The 25861-nt window shown below is 44.2% G+C and overlaps 1 protein-coding gene across 8 annotated transcripts in view; it reads right to left on the reverse strand.

Annotated features, from left to right (window-relative positions):
- TIAM1 (T-cell lymphoma invasion and metastasis 1) overlaps positions 1 to 25861 on the reverse strand; it is a 263725-nt gene that overhangs the window by 89449 nt on the left and 148415 nt on the right. For all 8 annotated transcript variants that reach the window (XR_002099702.1, XR_002099703.1, XM_019528813.1 and 5 more), the window contains 2 exons: positions 23278 to 24257; positions 2970 to 3417 (listed from right to left, as the gene is read on the reverse strand). Coding sequence is in view for 6 of the 8 variants with exons in the window: in XM_019528813.1 (XP_019384358.1) it covers positions 2970 to 3417; positions 23278 to 24246 (1417 nt within the window). In the remaining 2 variants the exon portion in view is untranslated. The remainder of the gene's footprint in view (positions 1 to 2969; positions 3418 to 23277; positions 24258 to 25861) is intronic.

The raw sequence follows: 25861 nt of genomic DNA on the forward strand, positions 1-25861 counted from the left end.
CAGGCTGCAGTGCATCCAGCCATGAGCTGCAGCAGCAGTTATTTTTGCAACGCTCCCCCGAAAAGCCAGCCCTGAAGGCTGCTGCCCTGTTCACCTCATCCCCCTGCCTCCTCTAGTGATGCTAATAGTCACTTTTCATTTCAAAAAAAAAAAAAAAAAAAAAAAAAAAAGCCACACTGGGTGAACACCTTGGAGACTCCAATTATCCACAAAAGAGCTGCATCACAAGTGAGGGTGTAGATATTTTCTTTTGCCACCGCTTTTTCAGTTCTTGGCTGCCTTGCTGAGTCTACCCCTAAGAATGCTCTCTACCTTACCTTACATAGTATGTGCATATCACCTAGCATCACCGTACACTGTGGGATGGACCTATTTCGTCTGTAGTATAGATGGTAAAACACAGTTGTATATGGAAGGCACAAGTAAGAGGGCTCTATTAGCCACATTGGAAGACAGCCAAAACCCAACATGCTCGAACGTGGACTCCCCTCATAATGCCAGACAAGTGAGTTGGCACTGCTAGACTTGTTTTCCTTAGGGCCTGTCTACTCTAAAATTGTCCTGCTCATTACTACACTTCCTTGAAGGCAAAAATCAAGTTTTTTTAATTATTGAATACAGGTTCATGATTGGGGGGGGGCAACAGATTACACTGTGTTATCCCCATTGAAAAATAACTGAAGAAAAAAACCAAGCAAAACAGCAATCCTTATTCTACTGCAATGTTTTCACTGTCAGTCAAAGTCTTAGCAACATAGGAACAAAAACTGGGCATACTAGGCGAGGATAAAATATAATGCTCAGGCTATCCACACACAAAAAAAACTTTATAATTTCTAGGCAAAGCACAGTCACTCTCTATGATCTCTCTCTCTCTCTCAAACTTTTGCTGCCTTTGAACATTGTCTAAAAAATTCTTTTAAAAATGACTGTTGCTATTGTCCCCCAAGGAAAATAGCCTCATAATGAAAAGTGATGCACAGCGACCCTCTTACCCCAGCCTTTCAAAAAACTATCTGCAGCCAGACAATAGCAGCTGCTAACTTCAAAGCTTCATTTAAATGCTAACATTATTAAGGCAGAGCAATCTAAGAAATAAACACTCAACTTGAGTCAAGGCACTTTTAAAATAACATTGCCTTGATGCTCATCCTTCCCTTTTTTTCACTCCCAGATGGCTCTTTGTTTACCCACTCTTCACAGCTAGACTTTCCCATCACACTGCCTCTGCTAGAAGGAGATGAGATTAGGGGTTCTCACTGTGCTCTCATCTGTGAATTTCTTTTCTTTTATTTCCCCCAACCTCTATAACAACTACAAAGGGCTGGCCCGCACTCCTTTTTTAACTTCTCCTGGCAAGCACCCTTACATGTTACCTGGCAAGAACTGTAGAGTGAAAAGGCATAGCCTTTATCCCCTGGGCTCAGCAGCTACCTTTCCAATGGGTATTGACTCTTGAAGAGTCAGTCAACATGAAAAAGCAATATCACATCAGGGAACCTGATAACATCATGGTTTCCCTGTGAACAACTTGGAGCACAAAAAAAGATGTTGGCCATTCGAAATCCTCAGATAATGCTATTATGTTATGGAATATAGGGATGGTGTTACCAGTTTCCTTTGCAACTCTTGGCAAACATAGGCCCATAAGAGCAGGGAAATAGGAGAGTGGGGGAAGCTAAAACAGGGTTGCCAACCCTCCTGGACTGGCCGACTGGGAGTCTACCAGAATCAACATGGATCTCCCAATGACTATTGAAAACAATCCAGGAGGTTGATATTGTGAGTTGATAGAACAGTACGATTAATGACATTGCATCATGTTGGGGAAAAAAATCTCCAGGAATAGCTTCAGTCAGAGTTGGCAACTCTAACCTAGAAACTTGGTTTCTCCAGTTGGCTGCTTAATGTAATTGCAGAGTGGGTTCTCCAAAGGCTGCTTTATGGAGCCAAAGGTAACCTACTAAGCGTGCTGTCTTGAAGAGCTTACACTCAGCACAGACAGGATGGGAAAATGTGGAAGGGAAAACAGGAACAGAGCTGCAGTGTCTGTCAAGCATTATATGAAGGCAAGTCAGCTGCATAACGAGGTCTTACCCATGTCTAACAGACCACTCTGCTGCTCCTTTTGGTGCTGCTGACCCCGTCCCTTATCAGGGCTACAACTGTTCAGTACTTAATTTTTAACATTTGCATTACTGAAGCCTCTGGAAGTCTCATTCTGGATCCAGGGCCTAATGTGTCAGGCACTATAAAGATGCACATAAACACACAGCCTGGGCCCCAAACTGCTTACCCTTTAATAACGGCAGTCATGTTGTTGCTGATAGCACAGTTCTAGCAGCAATTCCAAAACCATTGCTTGCAGGCATTTACTTTATAGAGATGGCGTAAACGTGCTTTTTCAGTGGAAAAAGACCCTCTGTGCACAGGCTGGAGAAGCCATGCTACATCCAACTGCTGGTAGCCTGAGTTCAAGTATGGCATGGATTGATTATACTTTACAGCAGTAGAGCAACCTGGTTTGTGCTGTGTCAAGATAACACCTGTTAGCAACCATCACAAAAATGCATGTGGGAGGAGGGGAGGTGGGGAAAAAATAAAAGGAAAAGAAAAATCAGGAATGATTTCTTCTTCTGTTTCCCACTACTTCTGCAGGTTTTTTTCAGTACTATTAAAGGTCGCTGCTCTACTAGCACAGATTTAAACTCCTTCCTTCACAACAGTCACACATTTGTTTCAGACACAAGAGAAACTCTATTACATGTTAAAGCCCTAATATTGAAGTTAGCTATAGGCACACACACTGGCCAGCATGGATGGTGCTCATTACAAGACTGACACTTATCTTTAAGCATTAAAAACAATATTAAAAGTACATCAAATTCAAAGACCTCTGGAGTAAGCGCCAAATGTATGTAACCACTTTGGTATCTATCTAAAGAATAACAAAGATGTGCCCACCGTACCTTTTAAGGAAACCCAATAGTGCTTCCATTTCCTACGGGTAGCTGACTCCACCTTCTTATTCTTTTTGTGAACAAGGAAATTTTTCACTGCAAGGGCTCCAGCTTTCCGCACTGTGCCCTGGGCAGCTGTAAGGAGGATATCAGACTGTCCTGGAGAACTCAAGGTACCACTGCTTTGCTCATCACTCAGGGCAGAACCAGCTTCCTCCAAGTTCTCACTGTTCGTGGTGCTCATCTCCAGCTCCCTGCGGAAGTTCTCATATACTCCCTGACGGAGTCCATCTCCTGTTGAGCTGCTGCCACTGTCACTGCCAATGAAAGCTTGGCTAGCTGATGGAGAGTAGCTGGAGTTTGTGGCATTTGAACGTCTAGATAGAAGGTCCGTATCAGTGGCTGCACCTTCAATCCCACTGTCAGTGAATTCACTTCCCTCACCGATATTCACATCCTAGGTAAAAGAAAAAGCAGCACATCATCATACCAAGCAAACCAATCTCTCACGCGAGAATTTTTTCACACTCCTCTCTTATTTGACTTCAGAAATACCTCACATATGCTTTGTGAAGACAAACTGGAAGAATAGGCATTGGAGTTTGGCCTCTGGCAGCAGTTTAGGATGACCAATAGTTTCAGTATGGGTTCCCAAACCTTAATTCAGCAGGGTAAAACAAAGCTTAACCCACTCACTTTAAGCTAAGTCGACGATGCCATGAAGTTTTGAGGAAGCAGACCACATGACACCTAACAAATTACAGTACCTGAAGAAATAGTAATCACACAGAAAAGCTTTGAAAGGAAAACACTAATACTGTATGCTTGCACCTATATCCAAGGATATATCTTAGTCATCTGAAGATTATCCCTGGACAATCATATAAACAAAGATGCATTGTTGTTCTAGGAAGCCATGTATTATTATTATTTGCTTTATCAAAAGCATTCAAGAACTCCAGTCATGAACCAAGATGCCACCATACTAGACACCATTCAAAATACCCTAAAAATTTAGCCCAAGCAAGATACAATGTCAGTCAGAAGATAAGAGTGGAATATAAAAGATACAAAGGAAGTACAAGACCATAATGCGACAAGCCTGGTCATTATGCTAAGGCAGTGGATTCAGAACACCAGTAGTCCAACTATTGTCATGTTGTAGGCATCATGATGGAGATCCACATGGCCTCAAGAGCCATGGCAGGCTGAGGTTTTGAAGGAGGATTTTGAAGAAGAATGATGATATCGTTTACAGGAAATGCCACCCAAACATGAGGTTAGCATGAAAGAAAGCACTAAGGGGCATGCTTGAAAATAAGCAGCCAACGGAGCCTGGCAGATCAGAGACAAATACTGACTATATGCTACTACTGAATAAGGAAGGACATAATGAAGATAGAGGGACTTCTGAAAGTACAGACAAGAAGCTTATGTGCAAAAAGAGGATAGATGTGATCAAAACGACAGGCAAACATGCTCAGAAAGTAAGCTAGGTACCTTGATTTATATGTCCTTAAAAACTAAGGAAACCTTGACAAGAAGTGTTTTACAGGAAACACTGAATTAGAAAGAACACTAATTTTCCACCTGAGAAGCCAATGAGGATATCCTTATTGGTATGAGAGTTCCCCAAGAGGCAGCTCTTAAAACTATGAGCCCACTACTGCACTTTTTTTGTGCATAGAGCCCAAGTTCCAATCCCCACCCTGACTATGATTGTGTGCATGTGTCACAGTTCTGCATCTGTTTCCATGTCTACAAATAACATTAAGTACATCATGAGTGTGTTATGGGTTTAGCTCATGCTTGTAAAAAAAACAAAAAAAAAACCAAAAAAAAACCCACTCAAAACAGAAAGCTCTGCATAATATATACAGTCAAGAGTATAAACTCTAAAGTGTTTTGCAAGCATTATAACCTTGCAACAATGCAGGAAAGGGACTAGGTGTGCCAAATCCACATTCCAATACACTGATTTTAGGATTCTAACCCTGCCCCCTACATCTGTTTGTTCATTCCTTGTGACCAAAATAAATTCTTACTCCATTATAGCTACATACAGAGTGTTCATTTTCTACCAGGAGATTCTCCACTTCATCTTTTGTACAGACTTCCAGCTTTTTCTCCCATAGCAAAAATGGCCTCTATGAATCTGTCTTTTCAGTGAGATTACAGTCCAAATATGTAAAAGTTTAGATTGGATCAAACTCACTGCCAGTTGATATCCATGTTCATATTTATGCACTCCAAACACAGAATTTAGTGAGATAACTATCTTAAACTGGCAGCTGTATGTGAGAATTGCTCTGTAGGTTAGTAAGGTTAAGAGCACTCATTAGACAGATGTTTGACTTCTGAACTTATAATGTACTGCCAGCTAATTCTTAACACAGGGTATAAAGTGTGTCCAAAAGTCAGATGACATTTTACTGGCACCTTTATATCTTATATTTTGCATACCAATCAGGATTAAACTAAAGGAGTTCAACTGAAACTGAGAGGCCTAATACCACACTTCCAGATACATGCCAAGAGGGAATGGGTAGCCTCCTGGGACAGTGGGTTTCAGGTAAGGCACCACAAAACACACAAAGGTGTTAAACAAATATCTCATATTAGTATACTTAAAATTAGGCACCAATTACCTAGGGCCCAAGGGAGTGAAATGCTGAGCCCAGCTCCTGTTGATCACACCATGTACTAGATTTAGGTGCTGAAATGAGGGAGGCCAACTTTCAAAAGCTTGGTTGGCCAATTTGGCCATCCTTGTACATTAAATAAAAACAAAGACAGAACCTCATATGCCTCCATGACCTCCTCTAAATATGCACGTGCATGGCAGGAGGCATGACTGTGGGATCATGCATTAGATCCCATTGCACCTTATTGCCAGTGCAGAGGGAGCCTGATCCCGGGCTTCCCCAAACCAAGAAAAAACAAGCTCCTGTGACTGGGAGCCCCACGCACCACAACTGAAAACCATGGGGGTGCATGAAACCCATGGGGCTGGACAGACTGTCTCAAGGGTGATTCCTCCCTCCCCCTACCTGCCCTGGGGTTGTGGGATACCCCTGGTGCTGAACGATCACTACAGGGAGATCTACCCCCTCCTCCTTTGGTCCAGAGGTGTGGGGAACCTGGGGGTCAGGGGACCACTGTGGGTGTGAAACCCCCAGTGGGATTATGGCTGCCACAATCCCTATGGCTCTGAGGTGCGTGAAATCCCTGGGGATAGTGGTTGTTATGATCCCTAAAGACTCAGGGGTGAATGCAACCCCTGGACCCTGGAAATCATGGCTGGGGCTCAGGGGTTTTACACTGAACATGGTGCACCCCTGCAGCTGGGAACCCTGTCAGCTGATGCTACACATGCAAATGAAAGCTTGATAGCAACTAGCTACAAAGTTAGTGCACATTTTTGAGGTCTAACTTTATAGCTGGTTGGAACTTTTTATGATGTGATAGCTACTTTGCACATGCAGCTGGTTTCCAAATAATTGTGCAATTAACTAGTTAATTGTGCAATAACTGTAACTTGTAGAGGGGGCCTATTAAAGATTACCCACTTTCTTTTTCCAGTTTTTCCACCATGATCCACCATCTCTCTTCCTCCTCACCCTTCTACCTTGCCCCCTCCCGGCACCAGGATTACAGGGATACTAACCTTCTCGTAAAGAAAATGTATCACTTAAAAGTTCTGGGGCTTTTTTGCAAGAAAGATCAAAAAGGCTCTTAAAGCACAAAAAATATTTCATTCCTTGATAAAGGGATTACCAGGGAAAGGATGTGGGATGAACAGGTTTCTACGTGCCCTGCACAGAGGCTCTAATGTTCGCTCTCGATCTCACATTTCCCACTCTTGATCAGACTGTTTGACTATCCAAGACCACTTGTTGGGACCTCATCCTACAATGAGCACTGCCAATAAGGTAGCTTCCATATCATAGGTAATGAGAAAGTCTTAGTAAGCCCTGCATAACAAAGTGAGAATTTCACCAAGCTGCCAAATAAAGACCAACTGCACTGATAAGCCAAAGATAAAATCTTAGATCTATTACATCTATAATCTTGAAAGGTTTCATGAAAGATTTGATTAGTATGGATGGCTCTTATACCTCTCTCGCATATTCTGTACATCAAGCAAATAAACCAGAAGTTCTAGTTTCTGAAAACTGATTAGATACCAAAGATATAATTGAGGGCAACATGCTTCTTGGTAGAGGAAGGAAGCATATTCCTTCCTCACATGGATGACACTTCATAAACAAACTCTTAGATCAAATGGCACAAGGCAACAAGTGGTTCTCCGTGGGTTCAAAGGACAGTCCTCTCCCACCAGCAGCACCTATACATCCTCTATTCTAACTGCCATGCACCAATATAGACCACAGTCACACTCTTAACGTGCCCTTATCCTACTTTAAGTCATCCTTAAGCTTCCTATAAAGAGAATGTACTTAAATTATGTCTGTTCAGTGTTAAAATGTATCATCATCACATATTACTCATACTGTTTTGCTCAGCCACTATTGTAGCATAATACTGCTTTCCAAAACGGGAAGAATTCTTTTGTCCAGAATAATGTGAGGCATAAAAGGGCAGCTGACACCTAGAAGTGTCTGACAGGAAAATAGTACAAACCTCTCAGGAGCTGCACAGAAATTAAGCACCTCATTCCAATCTGACTTGGTTGTACGCTTTAAGGAACAGAGAAGCAGTCCCCCTTGTGCGGGGTGCAAGCCAGGCTGTGGCTATAGCCCCGGTGGGTTCTATCCCCTGGTGTTAGTTCGCGAGAGGGAAAGGTAGACTTATAATGGTTCCAAGGAAAACTTTATTTGGTTTCTTACTTACACCCCACCGGTGTGGATGTGGTTGTGCAGGCGGTTACACTTGGTTGGGTCCTTCACAGCTCAGGTGAGGGATGAACAACAGACAGACGCGAAGCGCTGGATTCGAAACCGAAGACGACGATGAACGAGCGGTTGATGCTCGAGTGCACAATCGGGTGCCAAAGAGTCCGAAGGCAGGAGAAACCGTGGGAAGCTGGCCAGGCCTGCCCACCAAGCAATAAACGCTCTGGTCTCTCCCTGGGCGGAAGCTCAACCCTAGCTTTTATAGGCCAGATGACAAACACAATTTCAAGCCCCGATTAGCCACATTTCCATGCCAAAAATAGCCGCAGGGATTTTCCACAGGGGACAGGGTTTCCCCAGCACTTGGCCAAGGGCCATGCAGCAATTCAATTAGGGGCTTTCCGGATTGTGTGGCGAGTGCTGACAGCACCTGTTGCTGGGCAAAGCTGGCAGAGCCCAGCCAGAGCGTGACATGCCCCCTTGCTGTCAAGCACTCAACTACAACAAGCCGTTGTCCTCGTCTTCGATTTCAGTAGCATTCTGGGGCAACTGGGTATATACAAAGGCAGACAAATTCATCACTTTCTTTTTTAACCAATTGAACAAAGCACAAAACAAACACAAACTTATGCTTATTCCTACAGCAAATAATACAATTCCTATGAGCGCTTGTTTCAGCCTGCCAAGACCTAGCCAATTCAGCCATGACATTCCCCAATTGTGCCAGGACTGTTCTTTTAGCTTGGATTTTTCTATCAGAGACTTTGCGTCCTCGATACCTTGGATGACATGGTCAAGGGAAAAAGAAGACAAACTGAAGCTTAAGCAGCAGTGTGTACTGTTCCCAAGGGCTGAGCACAGCCCGCCCTCCTTCGCCAGGAGGTAGTCCAAGCCGAGATGGTTATAGTACACTGCGGCTTGGGTCTCTCTTATAGCCTTTTGGGTTTCCTCGAAACCAAGCTGGGTCACGTTAGCCAACTTTTCTACCACTTCCATCAGAAGGACAATGCGGCTCATGGTGTGTCAGGAGCCAAAATAGGGAAAATACACTGCTACTCTGTCTCGATGTGTCATTAGGTTCCAAGCTCTGTCCTTATCAGGATCCAACATAAGGGAACGTTTAACCTGGGGGGAGTGAGTGTAATTGCTCAAAGTGAAATCAGGGTTCCATATATAGGCCGAAACTAAGGTATGAGACGTGTCTGTTTCCTGAGGGGGCGAATGCGATACAGTGGAGCGATTTAAATTTAACCAGAGCCAGCCAGGTGCTAATAAGGATGTTGTGTCCTGTCTGGGAGTCTTGGGACATACTAAAGAGGAAGTCATTAAACCTCCATAACCTATTCTGTGTCCACGGACAAGGTTGTACACAGAGAGGGTCAGATATATGTTAGCCGCTGGCTTATAACCCTACTGAGAAAAGCAGGCATGATTACATGTAGCTAAACTTGCCCCGTGACAACATATGGAGTTAATTCTTAATATGGGTTTAACAGCACCCGTAGAAATCCCAAATGCGGTAGCAGATCGGTCCCGCGTCTGATTACAAAATACCCTCAGGCCCCGTAGGGCCGACAGCAGGGCTCTAGCTCCCAACAGATAAGTGCATTGGAAGATGGGATTGTTACCTTGTGGCCCCCTTCCTTTTCCTTCCTGTACTAAGAACTGAACTGCCGTTATGAGGTCTCCGAATGGATTGCTACTATTCAGGGTTTTCAGATCAAAGTTAAAGGCCGTTAACATGGCACTTAAGTTAGTATGGCAAGTTACATGATTAGGTGGGGTCAGCTGTGGAGAATCTGTCCAAATGTATGGCCAGTCTCGCTTGGCATGCGCGGGAGACAGGGTAGTTATTACCCGTGGTTGCTCCATGATGCTTGGTCTCGGGACAGCACAGGTGCTGCGAGCAAAAAGATGTTTACAGTTCTGCATGGAGCAGCTGGGATGAGCGACCAAAAGCATCAAATGCAACCCGTTACCACCAACAGGTTCTGGGAAACACAGCCCGTACTTGGTACTATTAACCCCGGTGTTGTCGCCCTCTTGTTCAAGACATTCGGCAGTAGGCTCATCACATCCAGGAAGGTATTTCCAATTGTCAGGACTGATGGGGATGGCACGTCAGCTGACACAACAAAAGTGAAGCTACACGTGATTAGCAGATTAACTGGAGATATCATCGTAGGGATAAACACCTATAAAAGACAAGCAGAAACCATTAACATAGAAAATTCAAATATTAAACAATGATTAGGTTGATCTCGATCGTCTGGCCAGCCAGTTGTGATAGGCCAGGTAAGTCTTCACGTGGGCTTGGACGTAGTACGTATTTGGGTACTGTTCGGCGCAACACATCGTTGCCTCGAGTGGATCCGGGTGAGTCACTCTCTCTGAAGGCAAGGTAAGCCCCACAGGCTCATCAAGGGCGAATTTCGGCGTCCACGGCAGTTGAGGATTGGACATGCGTTCCTGCCATAGATCTTTATCAGCGTTCATATTGAGGAGGTATAGTTTTAGATGTCGTTCCCACCCTTTACATTTTCTATTGTTGGCCAGCCACAGTTTCCCCTTCAGGAGGCCAATGGTGCGTTCGACAACCCCGTTAGATTGGGGGTGGTAGGGCAGGTGTAGGTGCCAACTGATGTTGTGTTCACGTGCAAATGCTTGAAGCTTCTCACTGCCAAACGGCAGACCTCTGTCGCTTTGAATGCTCGTAGGTAACTGCCAGGAAGAACCTACTGCAAGAAGAGCGCTGATAATGTCCGTCGCCCGGGTGCGACTGAGCGATTGACAGGCTACCTGCCATGTGCCAAGATCGACGATGACAAGACCTTTCGGATGACTTTTTGCCCCGGGGAGGGGTCCCATCAGATTCAGTTGCCGTGTCTTTCCTGGGGCGAAGAAGGTAGGGTTGAATGCCCCCTTCTCTTTTGCACAAATACGGCATTGGCGTGCAGCATCCTCCCAATGGTATCTGGATTACCATCTTTAGCCCAAGACAGACTTTTCCGCTCATGCCGTAACGATGTTGGTTACATTGCAAGAAGTGGTGTAACAGAAATGCTGTGTTGCCTGCTTCGGCCTTTCCTGTGGCAAAGAGATGAGTCTCTGTGAACCCAATGGTGACTGAAAGGGTCTGATCTGGAGCGAAACTAGCGAGTTTTGTTTCGGCTATCTTCTCAAACAGATCATTTAAACGGGCGGAGTCCGAAGTGGTCCAGGGTGCATGACAGCGACTCTTTTTCCGGACCTGCTGTTGGAGGCGACTGACAACTCCAAGGTCGGCCAGCTCAATGTAGGTTCGGAGCCACGCAAGTTTTCCTAAGATGCTCTTGAAGTCTCAGGGTATGCTTGGATGTTTTTCGCTGGGCTCAAGTTGCAGGGGTCTTTCCCCAGCGTGTGTCTATGTCGAACACTGTTCCAAGAAAAGTGAACTGCCTTTGTGGTGCGGTGGAAGATTTAGTTTCATTAATAGTCCAACCGTTTGTACGGAGGTGCAGAGTCAAGCAGCGTAAGGTGTCTTCTGTGTCGTCACGCAATGATCCCATGATCGCCAGATCATCGACGTACGACCAGACTCGAGTATCACCAGTTGGTCGAAAGCTGCTTAACGTGGTGTTCATGGCAGCAGTGGCAAGTGCATGCGCATTACAATACCCTTGCGGGCAGACATTCCATTTGAAGATTTGGCCCTCAACACACACATTCAGGAGTCCGCTAACATCATCAAGTGGAATGGAGAAAAACATATTTTTGAGGTTGATGGTTGTGCCCCACCACGTCCCGATAGCTTGAAAGTGGATTATCTCACTCATGATGTTGGGTAGCGTTTTGGTGCATGATAACGAGAGAGGCACCGCTGGTTCGCCTTGCAATAATCCATGACCAGGCGAACTGATTGACTATTGCTTGCCTTGGCTATGCCCCATCCCACCAAGAAGTATACACTGTGTGAGATGGGCACAATCTTTCCCTCGTCCCATAGGCGAGCCAAGAGATCTTTCAACAGGCTTTGTAGCTTGACTCTTGTGGGGATCGGACAATACCGCCACTTGTCACGCCCCCGTTTCATTTCTGGTGTATATGCAGGTAGATGTACAGTGAGAGGCAGGGCCTCCAGCACGGCTCCCTTGAGATGCAAGTCACAGATGCCAGGGATTCCAAGGAGATTGACATTGCCTAAAACAGCCCGGAGGACCGTCGTGATGCCCTCAGGATAGAATTTTACGACTTGCGTGGTGGATGATGAGTGCAAGCCTTGGACATGTAGCACGGTGTTGGTTCTCTCGTGTGGGTAGTCCTCGCGAATTATATTAACTTGTGCACTGGTGTCCAATAGAAATCTCACCAACTGCCTCTTATTCATGGTGGGATTTCTTATACCGATGTTCGTATATGGGCGCATATCACCAGGTGGGCCGCCGGTCGCTCTGGCGGCCGCTACTCGTTTTTTGGCTTGCCGTAATCGTCGAAGCCTAGGTTGGTAGCCAAAATCTTCTGGCCTTCATCCCCTATTCTGTGCAGTTGGTCTTTTGACAACCTGGTATGATGTAAAAGGAATCCAAACATAGCCCGTTCACGAGGGGTACGATCAGGGAGTGGTTGACAAGCTTGAGGTGGTGTGCCACTATGGTTTCTTGGGGCCTTGTGAACCGAGCTTCCGAGACAGACAGACGGCGGGCAATCTTTAGGTTCAACGACGACGTTGACTGTCGTTCCTTCATTCAGCAAGACCTTCTGAATGCGTGGCAATTGCGCTAGCAACTGTGTGACCGGTGCACCAATTGTCAGTAACAACAAGAGGCGTAGCATGACCGCCTGTTCATTCCCATATAGCTCTGTTGTGCTCTCGATTGCCTCGGTTGTGCAGGGAACTGATCCCGAAAGCCACACAAAAAAAAAAAAAAAATCGGTGCAGCCATGGACCCTGAGCCTGGGCGGCAGTGAGGCCAAGGGCTCCTGCCATAGGATCCCAAGAACAATAAGATGCTCCAACCGCTGCATGAATCAATGCAAGCGGTTTTGGATTAGTCAGGCATCCTTCATGCCAGACGTGAGCTCGACGTGCGAGCGCATCGGCAACAAGAGCTGGCAATGGGATAGGCCAGGCTTGGTTATACATAAGGCCATGCAGGTCGGACATGTGGCCTCTGCTCCACCCTCCATGCCGCACCAGGAATGCGCCGCCTTCTCCACTGAGAAGCTCCAATGACGCTTCCATCACTAATCAGCCGAGCCAACAGACGGCGCTCTTATCAGGCCGAATCGCTATTTCCTTCATCAAGTCCTGCAGCTCGGTGTGAGTGCGGTTCCGAAAAGTCGTGGTGGTTTGACTGCTGCCTTGAGGGTCGATGATAGTCTTCTGGAAAGCAATAGGCACAGCTTCTGCAAGGGACAGGTATAGTTTCTCTTTTTCCCGCTCTTCTTCACTGACGCCAGCAGCCGGGGCGGAGTCGACATGCCTGCTGACATAGGCTGCGGCTGATCATAAGGGAGCGGGGCCGATGGACCGGGCTCCACTTCGCTCTCGGCACCATTTTTTTCTGCGACCTGTGGCAGGCTGGGCTTGGGCTCTGCGCCTTCAGCGTCAATTTTGGCCTCCACCTATCCTCTCGTGGCCTGGGCAAGGGTCTCTAGGTGTACAGACAGATGCCAGTGTTCCTGCAGAAGATTGACCACCACACGAAATAAAACATTAACTATTTTCCCTTTGTCCCATTTGGGAGCGGCCCATTTTGTCGGGTTTCGGCCGTCTTTCTCCAATGACTCGAGGCACTGGGTCAGCATTTCATGGTCGTGGGTCCCTTCACGCAGGTGGGGACAGTTAAAGTTGTCGGCTGGGGTGGGCTCTCCCCTGCACACACCGAATACAACGTGCAAATTCCTGTGCCGGAGTGGGGTTGGCGGTTTTACTCGGTTTAACCTTGGCAAGAGACAGGGCGCTCTCTTCTCCCGTTGGTCAGAATATGACCATGGGGTTCCCCATCACGCAGCCAAACGCAGCGGGGGGGAGTGAAAAAGCCCATTCCTTTCCTCCGGTTTTCATGGAAAGGTATCCTGACACTTCCGTGTCCCATGAGCCACCTGCTTGATGAAAGATTATGTGGTCCCAAAGATCGTCCGGGGTCATCACAGACCGGTAGCCTCCACCCCATGGGCAGTGGGCATTCAAGCCCAGCTGCATTTCGTCTCCCTCCGCTGAGGATCCCATCCTCGTCGCCATGTGCGGGGTGCGAGCCAGGCTGTGGCTATAGCCCCGGTGGGTTCTATCCCCTGGTGTTAGTTCGCGAGAGGGAAAGGTAGACTCATAATGGTTCCAAGGAAAACTTTATTTGGTTTCTTACTTACGCCCCACTGGTGTGGATGTGGTTGTGCAGGCGGTTACACTTGGTTGGGTCCTTCACGGCTCAGGTGAGGGATGAACAACAGACAGACGCGAAGCGCTGGATTCGAAACCGAAGACGACGATGAACGAGCGGTTGATACTCAAGTGCACAATCGGGTGCCAAAGAGTCCGAAGGCAGGAGAAACCGTGGGAAGCTGGCCAGGCCTGCCCACCAAGCAATAAACGCTCTGGTCTCTCCCTGGGCGGAAGCTCAACCCTAGCTTTTATAGGCCAGATGACAAACAAATTTCAAGCCCCGACTGGCCACGTTTCTGCACCAAAAATATCCGCGGGGATTTTCCACAGGGGACGGGGTTTCCCCAGCACATGGCCAAGGGCCATGCAGCAATTCAATTAGGGGCTTTCCGGATTGTGTGGAGAGTGCTGACAGCACCTGTTGCTGGGCAAAGCTGGCAGAGCCCAGCCGGAGCGTGACACCCCTGTCTAGGAAAAGAAACATCTTGAAAGCTCCTGGAAAGTATATCACATCAGGCTCATATCATACAGGTGGCTGAAATATCAGAGGAGTTTAAACATTTACATGAGTGTGCTATGAGAGCACACTCATGCAAGATAGCCACCACAAAAGGAATTGGGAGTTGATAACAAAGAACGTTTAGAAGACATCTGTGGACCCGCACACCTGGGCAATACATTTGGCATTAAAAAAAAAAGTGATACTGGCAATAACAGACCAAGGCTGGCAATGCAAGGCAAACTCAATGTGGGGTTGTTCATTTATGTTCTGTAGAGCTGCCCCAACATACTATGAATGAGGTACAGTTACATGGCAAGTCTGCATTATACTCTGATACCTCTGGAGATTTCCCACAGCTGAAACACCCTGTCAACTAAATTAACCTTAAGTATTTGACTTTTGTGTGGTGCATATGATGAGCAGCACAAAATACCAAACACCAGAGTAACCACTCTGAAAACACTGCAAGTTTGGATAGGTTGCATTAAAAAGAAAAAAAAAGGTAATGTTGCCATGGTTTGAAATGATTCAACAGGATGGTATTTTTGGCTATCATTCCTTGAAAAACGTATTTAGATAACTAGGTATTATCCCACTCCTTTAGATACATTTCAGAGACCAAGCATCACTCTTATTTTCACAATGTCTCTATCCATCTTGATCATATCCTGGAAAAACAGCAGAACACGGATTCACTGACGAGCTGAGCACCACCAGCTAAGAGTTAATGACCCAAAATTCTGAGGCAGGTTCAGGTGAATACAGAAATGGAGGTGGTGTACAGAATGAAACAGTGAAGGGCTAATCTAATTGGCATATTCCTTGGAATATTTTTTGTAAATTCAACCCCTGATTCTCTGCCCCCACTGTTTTGCATTTTAGCTCTGGAGGGGCTCTCAGTACACAAGCTGGGTGTTTAGGCAACTGAGTAAGGGACTTTTTGTTGTAGGATGCAAGAGAGAACAGCAGAGAGATGCATATCACCTGTCCCACTTCCTCTGGTGGGATAAATCAGCACCATGTACAAATGCTGGGCAGCAAGGGCCTAAACTCCCTTCCCCAGCAATCCTTAATAGCAGTCAGATACCTTACAACCCTCATTCCAGTATTCTTCACTGCCCCCACACAGGCATTCAGCTAGCATGATATATAATAAAATAATCAGTAGTGAAGTAGTTAATTATGCCTTATTTAAAATTGCTACAAATTGGACTTCACAGAGATAGCTGGGGCAGCCCCAAGTGATTGTCTGAGGCTGCTTGCAAACTCAAGAACATGATGCTACATGTTTACTCCTTCTACATTTGGAAGGTTTCTTTCATATCCATATGGAATTGTTTTTTCTTTAAAAAAAAATTGAGAGCTTAGTTTGTGGGAATGAACAGTGAGAGGACAATAGACCCTTTAACAGCAAACAGTATGGAGCATTACTGTGGGAGCATATATACAAAGCAGTTTCTTCATTTCTTTGGCACTGATTTCAATAGGACAAACCCAAGTATTAATGTGAACAAGGGCAGTAGAAGCAGACTTTAATCTAATAAAACCGCGGTGCTTGCAATTCTTGCACATAGGAATACATTACAAGGTCTCTCTACTCCCACAAAGACTCATAGCAAAAGTAGCTTATTTGCTGCCAACAGCAACGCAGGAAATCTCTCCAACCAGGTCTTAAAGCCCTGAGGCTGTGGCCCTCCTCCCACCCACACCCACCCCTGAATGACAAGCTGAGTTGGCCCTTCAAAGCTCGCTTGTCTTGCAACCAAGTAGACCACCCAGAGGAAGACAATTTTTAAAGGGAACTGCTAACACATGCCCATTCTGACTGCATAGGAGCTAAGTAAGTGGCAACACCCTTGATCAAAATGGGGTCATCTGATCCCAGCAGTCTTTCCTGACCAAGTGCAGGGGGGCTGGACCTGATGATCTGTAAGGTCCTTTCCAGCCCCTAACAACTATGAACATCCATGAAGTAAAATACAGGGTTACATGGCTGTACCCATTACAAGTCAAGGAGAGCTGACTGTTCCTTGAAAGTGTTTGACAGGCTAGAAAAGAGAAAGAAGAAAAGTAACAACCTGACTGCTTGGTAGCTCCAGTGCTTGGCGTTGCAGTGGAAGGCAGAAGGGGTGAGGTCAACGCTGCCTGCAGCCCCCTCCTGTTGGACAGAGGCACCTTCTCAGGCTGCTGAGGGTGGTGGCTGGACTAGACGACCCTGTGAGGTACCTTCCAGCCCTACTTTTCTATGGACTTAGAAAAAGCACCTTGGAAACATGTATCATTTGAGAGGAGTTCCCCTGATCAGTCTTGTAACTAAACAAGGCAGAAACATGACTGTCAAGCTAGATGATAACTAGGTCACAGGATAATAAACTGAAGCATTCCGAAAATAAATGTTTCACTGAAAACACTTAACTAGAATGGCTTGCTAGGGCAAGCTACATCCATCAGAGTCAGCTGTGACAAGTGCCTGTGGTTTTCGAGGCAGGAAGTCCTTGAAGCTACAGACACATGGTATATACAGCCAATAGGGGTCACAATTATTACAATAGCACAAACACTCCACATATATAAACGTCAAACTTTTTCCGTCTAAAAATGAACTTAATGGAACCACATCAGCTATAATGGCTGCTGATTTTCCTCCCATTATGTCTGTTCAAAGAACAAGGGGAGAAAAGAAATGGTAAGCGAGTAATAAAATGTTAGCCCAAGAAGTCCAAAATGTGCATTTCCATGAGCTTCTTCTCCCCACAATGCAGAAATACGAGTACACTATGAAGGGACTGGTTGTTTTAAAATATCTAGAATGGTAATACTCAATACATGGCTTAAGATACACAACAGAGATTTGGGTAAGAGTTTTAAAATGCAGGGTATCACAGAACTTTGGTTAACTAACTAGTATTTGGGATAACAAGATGCACAGAATGAAAGCAATGTGGTTATACTTCTCACATTTAGTCATTTATAAAAGATGTGTATCATTATAAGTGTTCTACCCTCTCATTTGACTCTAGTTGGAATAAGACTCATGTTTTTTACTCATGTTTCTAATATCAGACAAGACTATGAACTGAAATACATGCAACTATCCTCTGTGGAGAAGTTTTGTAAGATTTAAAAGAAAACCACCAGCCTATGGGATGGTACAAAAATCCACATGAAAGCTATGAGTCTGTGTTAAACTGTATTTTTAGATTGATATCTATGTACAGCCTGATCATATTCCTATGAAATCCTAGTGGTTTAATTTCTATTGTATTCTATAAGATTTTTCCACAAAGGATGTTCTTTTAAGAAAGGCCTGAGATCCCAAATCACTAGCTGAACATCTGCATAGACCTAAAAATTGTAATAGACTTGAAAATGTGACCAAAATATTTTTAACAATGTCAGGAACCAAGTTTTGAGCTTGGTACTTGCATCTTCATGTTTCCAAAAGGGGTACACAGGAAAAATCTGCTCACTCTCTTCTCATTGCATTTTATAAAGAACATGATACTATAGTTGAAGCACAGACATTTGTTGTTAGAGTCAAGGGACAACTTACCACGGTTCTTGCACTACATAATGTAAATGACCGACCTGGGTGATCAGAGTGTTTGATCCTTCAACTCTCAGTGCCACCACTTGAACTAAAGCTTCTGAAAGAAGTAGAGTCCCCTATAGTTTACTACTACGGAGCAGCCGCTTGAGGAAAAACAAGACCAATCCCTTCATATGCAAGTTGCATCTATTTTCTAAAATCTAAAGTGTTACTGGTTATGTCCTTTATCACCAATTATTTAAAAAACAAACCAGAAGAGTATTCAGACCATACTCCAGTTTTCAAAATATTAATTAATGGGTGCATGCTGGAAAATGACACCCTTAAGTTTACTGGACTTCCATGGTCATTTGTTGACAACCACTATTACCCACAATTCTAATCACAAATTTTACATGGAGCAGAAGGTAGAGGGCACATTTTGGAGATGGTACAAAACTATATCTCAGAGTTATTGCTTCTTCCTCATCATTTGACTTCAGGAATGTTAATTAGAGTTATTGAGGACAAATGTACTATGGGTTGCATGGTTATATTTGTGCAGAAATCTGCAAGAAGGGGGAGAGAGAGATTTTTGGATGAGCTTTAGCCAGATAATTTTTTTCGCATCTCAATGGATGTTGAGAACCTGGCTGGGCACAATGCAGTTGCTGCAGGAAATTTAGATTTCAACAAACACTCTAGTATTCCGAGGGTTTCTTAAGAACCCAAAGTGAAAAAAAGCTGCATACAAGAGGAACTGCCTTTCTTTAAGCAAAAATGGGTGAAAATGTCAGCCAATTAAGCCATTTCCACCTACATCATATGAGCTCCAAAAGCCAAATAGGATCCCAGCAGAGCTTGACTGGAATTCTTGATTCAGCATAGCTGAACCCTTAATGTTAAATTGTGATGAAAAACAAGAACTGCAGTGTGGGTGCCCCAAAGCCACTTGCCGAATATTAATTGCTTGCACATATTGAAGCTAATTGTCTGCCTATTGCTAAAGGCTCTAGCACCCAATTAAGTAAAAGAGACTCCCACGTTTCACTGTTAAAGTTTGACATTTTTCAGTAGAAACAGTGAAAAAAAATTCATGTATTTATTCTCTCTTGAAATCAAAAGCAGATACAGAGATTCTATTCTTTTACTCTGGGTTTTTTTGGTTTTGTTGTTGGTTTTCCGGGAGGTTTTGTTGTAAATCCACCTACTTGCTCCCAGGCCCAGGCAAAGGGCCCGTGGACAAAATAGTATATAAAAATAAACATGGATGTAGTGTTTTAAAAGGAATAATTTCAGGTCTTCTGGGATGCATTAAAGGAGTCTGATTTTCAGAGAACAGTGCTCAGTATTTTCAGAAACTGCGTGTTCCTTTAACATGCATCAGGATGGACACCAAACAAAAAATTACTCATTACTTTGGAAACCTTGGATTCTGTGAAAATTTGAAGCAAATCATTTCAATGTATATACACTGTAAGAGTTGTTCTCAAAGGACAACAGCAGGATCCAGACCTCAGGTCACGTAACAGAATGAAGCAGCACAGATCCATTGCTCTTGGCTCAATCTGCAAATCTCAACAACTTCTACTGAGAGACTGGAGTCTCTGGGAGCCTCTTGCAGGAGGGTATCATGTCCTTGCAGGTCTGAGCACTTTTACCAACAGGTCCAGGGAGACTGAACATCACAGCCAAGGACTTTGTGAACTGCATGCAAGAGGTCTGAAAGGATGGCCAGTGGCTTAAACACAAGCCTAGAACTGGGGCTCCTTTAATCCCTTCCCAACTACATGCTTCAGACTTTTTGCCTCTGTTTTCTTCCTGTAAAATGAGAGAATAGTATTGCCCCATCTCACAGAGGAGATATGAGAAAAACTACATTAAACAGTCAGTGAGTACTCATGGTACACAAACAGATTCCCTCCTTATCCAGAAGCCATCTAATCAAGCCATCACCAAGAAAAGATGAACCCTGTTCATTTTGCATACAATTTAGGGTTCCACTTTGCTTTTATTTTACTAGTTAAGCAAGTCACTTTCCTAGATTCACCAGAGATAAGTTTAGGTTAACAAAAAATATCACTGAAAATAAGCATTAGGGTGAGGGGCTTGGAAGGAACATCAATCGTTTCAGATGCTTTAATGTTATTTTATTTATTGTTATAATGGGTGTTGAGATGCCTTGAGGATTAGTCTGAAAGTGGGAGAGATATCTAGTGAAACTAGTCTCCAAGTGAAGTCACAGGGTACGTCTGATGTCTAATGAAATGACACTCAAATTCTTTACTCTCATGAAATGCCCCTAAGGGATATTCTAATAGTATGATAAACATTAAGGATTAAATATATATATGCAGCTTCAGTATTTACCAACTGCTTCACTCTCCTTTTTTAATAGACTCAGAAGAGAATGGCAAGGCAGAAGCTGAATCTAACAGTCTTCTTTAATGAAAATGACTTTGTTTATTGCTCTTACACAGCAACCTTTTTTTTATTATTTCCTCTTGTGGCTTTTTATCCTGTGTGGCTTCTCATAATCTTGTCTGGGCACTGAAGAGTTTCTCTGCTCGTACTCCAAAAAAAAAAAAAAAAAGTCTCCAAAAAACAGAGAGCTGATTTTGAAGTACAAAGCTTCTGCTGTAGGAGGCTGAAGCAGCTGGTTTCGAATGTCATTTTTATATTTAGAAGCAGTACATCTTCATGGATCAGGCACAGCCAGTAATCCAACCACCTGCCTCCAATCACCTCGCACAAGCAAGTGCCAGCTGATCTCCTTCTGCTCCTTGATCACTTGGGCTTCTCATTGCACCCTCCAGTGGCCTTCTCACTGACCCATTGTGTTAACAGTCCCCACACCTGTCCTGCAGAACCCCGTAACCCCTGGCTCATGCTGCCAAACTTAAGTCTCTCTACTACTGATGCACTGCTAGCAGCCCAGCCCAATCCAGCGTCAAGATACAAATTTGTTGGTCTCTCACCCCTGTACAAAGTACTGTTTCTTTCCCTGAATCTCAAGAGGTAGTGTGTGCTGCATATTACATATGCACCAAATCTAAACCATGGAATGAAATCAGGTTAGTCACTGAAGCGTGAGATATCATGCAAAACTTGACCTATGTAGTCAGGCTTTTCTCAGCATGTTCTGTTTCTGTCTCCCGGCCTTGCTTCTGAACAAATACCCACAGAGACCAAATACCATATTGTTCCGTTTATAAACTGACTGCATATTAGAGTCAATCCCACATTTCCAGGTTCAATTTTCCCTGAAAAATACTTTTTTATATTCAGGGGTAAAAGGTAAGTACAGAATACAAATCTTGAACTGCTTCGGTTCTTACAAAATCCCACAAGAGAACTGAATAACCAAGGAAAGCACCCAAAGGATTGAATGTATTTAAAAACAATGTTAAAATAAAAACTGCACTGAAACAATTTTGGCTCGGTATTTTTATGGCAGGAATAAAAATACTGCAAGTACAAATGTCAGGACAACCAGGGGCATGATTGTCAGTCAACCCTGAATATAAGTGGAGTGTGATTTTTATGAGGTTTTTCTAAGGGAAGAAAAAGGGAGGATTATAAATCAGAATAGTATAGTATATAGCATGAAAGACATTGTAGACAGTCCTCTAGTTCGGCACCATTGTAGCCTTCAAACTGTTGGAGCAGCCTGCTAAATGAACTGAACTCTACGCTGATTGCAAATATTTTTTACCTACGTTGCCTGTATACAGCTCACACATTGCTTGCACAATGCACTTCTGTATCCCTAGGAAGAACAGAAAATAAGCTATCCTGCTGTAAGCAACACCAAGCAATGTAATGTAACTCAGTCAGATTAATTAATCAAGCAGTCAAACAGATCAACGAGCTACCAACAGAATGAAGAACAAAACCATTACTAACCTATGGGTTTGAGGGTTGGAGAAAAGGAGTTTGGAGATGAGAGAAAAAGGATCTGTTCTGCATATTGTGGTAACACCAAGTGGAAGCATCCGTCCCTCCCCACCACTTCCCTCATCCCCCACCCGCTAACACTCATTTTCCAGACCGGGAGAAGCAATGTTTCTACCACAACTCCCCCTTCTCTTTGGCTAGTGCAGCAATAACTCCTTCCTCTCCCCTTCCAATCAACAGTGGGTGAACAGAAGCAGACTGCCTGCAGGATCCCCAATCTCTTCCAGAATAAGAGCACTGTTTTCTGAGTGATATTTTGCAGGCATATGAACTTCAGGCAATAAATCAGTAGAAGTGGAAGGGGAACCTCAACCCACAGGGCCCACTTTGATGGAGGGAGAAAGGAAGGGACACATGGACTTAGACCTGGAAGGCCACTGGTGGAGACCAATTCACAATTCTCTTTTATCCCAGTCACTAGAAGCTAACATGTAGATCAGTTATTCTCACCAAGGGTGAGAATGTTCTCACTGTTAGATGTGCAAACATGATAAACCCTGAAATTTCAAATAGGAATTAACAGTGTTAGTTCCTGTTAGACTTTGACTCTTCTGCAACAGAAGAATTGCTCTGTTATTTTTATGCAGTCAAAAAAGGGGTGGAAGCTTGAAGCCAGCATCTGCCAAATGGCACTTGTGTCTAATGAGGGGTGTCTTGCATCTAAAAATGTTAAGAACCACCAGTGAAGAGATAATACCACTGGTGTCCCATAAGAGGAGTGGTCAAGCTTTACCCAGATACCTGAAAGATATACCACCAGTACAACAATATATATAGGAAAATCTCCAGTCACACTACAAATTTATTCTTCCTGGAGAGAAATGGCTGTAAGGAGTAAAAAATCCTTGGTTTAAAATGAACTATGCATCAGAAACTGAACATTCATGGAAGTAACCCAGGTCCTAAAGTGACCTGGTTCAGGTCCCTCCCTGTTTCCCCATCCCTTTTGCATCCTTGCCTTCAGAAAGGGAAAGCTGACAGAAAACAGAACACACAGAGAGCTGGCAGCATAGCACAGCCTACCTAAAACATCCATGATTAAAATAAAACATGCATTTCTCCTTAGAAAATTCATGCACTTACAACTTCTTAATTGGATAAAACTGCTTTACCTGAGTGGTTTTGGCCCTTCTGCCCTGCATGCTGTTGCTATGGCTCATTTGTGGGTTGGTGGCACCTTCTGAAAGGCAGTGAGATTTTCTACAGGGGAGTGTATTATAATTATTGTAGGAAGGAGTGTCCTCTGCTGTAGCAGATGCCAGCTTATGGTTCAAAATATCTGGGATATCAGACACTAAATTCCGACAATATGCCCCAAAGGTGTTCCGCGGGCCTCCATTTATTGTAGCACTTGAGTTTTTTGGGGAGTACAAGTCACTCATAGAATTGGCACGTTGGCAGCTGACCAGCTGCTGGGGACTGTTGCTTGCTTCCGTCCCTTGAATTTCCTCAACATCCTTCTCCTCTCCCAAACCTAGTATTTCTTCGTTGCTTGTTAAATGCTCCTGGCTAAGGTCAGAGAGTGAAAACTCCAAGCTATCCTCCCGCCAGATGTCTGCAGATTTTGAACGCTTTTTCTTGAAACTTGCAGACTCCATGAAAGTCCCGTTTGTTGAATAACGGTGGTGCTGTCTGCCATCTCCTTCAGCCAAAAACGTAGCTTCATCCCCATAAAGTCTGCTTTCTTCTGAGTCTGGCATGCTCTGCATGGAGGCTGCTGTGAGAACTGTGCTGCTGTCAACACTAGGAGTAACAGAAGAATCGGTGTGGTAAGAGACAGGCCGTAAGCCCATATCCACTCTGTCCACCCAAATGGGGCTTCCAAAGTCCTCTAGATTGGCTCCTTGGGCAAAAGGCTCCAAGCCATTTTCTGCCAGCGACTGGGGTATGCTAGGAGTACTGCTAGATCGAGTGCTCACTTCTGAGTTCCTGTGGATAATCTTTCCAGAAGAAGCATGCCTGGTCCGGCGAGAGGCTTTATTTGAAAGTCGGAGTGAGCGTGACGTGTGCTTCCTTCCCAGGCTGGCATGCTTATCTCCATAAAATGGGTGCTCTACGTTTTGGCTTTCCGCGTTTCCCATTGTTTTTCTGTCTGCAAAATTAAAGAACAGGAAAAATTATATTTACTAGTAAACTACATGCAACTATCCTAATAAATTTCCGCAGAGCACACAAAGGCAAGTGACAGTTTCTTAAAGAAACCTACATGCTCCCATCTGAAAATGGTGCTGAAAGGCACATTTCACCACATAACCAGCTCTATATACACATCCTGAAACATCATTTGCAATTTCTACTGGATCAATCAAGTCATTTTACCAGTGATAAGTGATACAATGTAATCAAGGTTAATAATAATACCGCTGACAAATCCATAAATGCTAATCAACTAATGTTGTTCTTATTGGGCGCGTCCTTTTGGAAGTATTAAAGCATGGCACAGTATGGGTGGTTACTACACTATACTCAGGGCACAAGGTTAAAATTTCACCACCATATCACCGTAGTGACATGCTCTATACCAGGGGGGCAAGCCACTATGACAATGTAGCTGGTGATCACATGCAGACCCACGTGATCGCTATGTCACTATAGTACACCATACGGCAATGTACCATATCACTGTAGGGCAATGTGTAGACACAGACATTAAGTAAGAACCAATGGTTGTCATTATGATGGTGTAAAAGAAGAGCAACTTCACTGAAATTTGTGGGGGGATACATCAACGCAGCTCAGAGGGGATCAAGCACAGAATGCTGCTATGAGTCAGAATTAATTTATCATGAAAACATCTTCACAATCTCAGTGTTACTTGCACCAATTTAATTCTTAAAAGTTAGTTAATCCCAATTACATGCTGGCTAATGGGATAAACTCTAAAGATGAAAATTATTGTTTCTTGGCATGTAATGAGGTGCCAAAAAGGAAGAAGGATGTATTTCTTCATCTGTGATCTCACTGTTTGGTTAAGAACTTCGTTCTAAAGCATCAAAAAGCAAAAAAACTTGGGTACTCAGGAGGCGGCTAATTATGGGTTTTACTTCTGGAATTGCATCAATCAAACATTAATCTACTACACAGCTTTCCTAGCATCAGAAAGCCACATAGTAAACTTGCCGCTCATGAGTCAGACTATATAAGCAACCTGTACTCCTGGTTGTTCTATAACAACGTTGTTGGATCTAGATAATATGTCCCAGTGGATAAAGCACTGACTGGAGCTCAGGAGCAGGAATCCTGGTTTTCTCCAATTAAAAACAGATCCCCAACTCTTAGATTTAAAAAAGTAACCCCAAATCAACATTTTTCCATGGATACAGATATACCTATATTAGTGGTGTTTCATTTGATCACAGAAAAGTGTGAATTTTGGGTTACTTTTTTAAATTGGAAAATTAGGGGGTGTATTTTTTTTGTTTTTTTGTTTTAAATCAGAGAAAACGATTTCTTTCCTGAGCAGGGACCAAAACAGTGACCCCACCTCTGGGCCCCCCTTAAACCCCAGGGGAGGCGCACCTAGGCCAAGGGTCAGGGAGCATCTAGTCAGGGAACTTGTGGAGGGACTGGATGTATTTAAATCAGCTGGTCCGGACGATCTCCACCCCAGAGTGCTGAGGGAATTAGCTGAGGTCATTGCAGGACCCCTGGCATGGCTTTACGAGCACTCATGGTGCTCTGGTGTGGTGCCAGAGG

This window comes from Crocodylus porosus, unplaced genomic scaffold (genome assembly GCF_001723895.1).
Source record: "Crocodylus porosus isolate Cpor-Errol unplaced genomic scaffold, CroPor_comp1, whole genome shotgun sequence".
Lineage (NCBI taxonomy): Eukaryota > Metazoa > Chordata > Crocodylia > Crocodylidae > Crocodylus > Crocodylus porosus.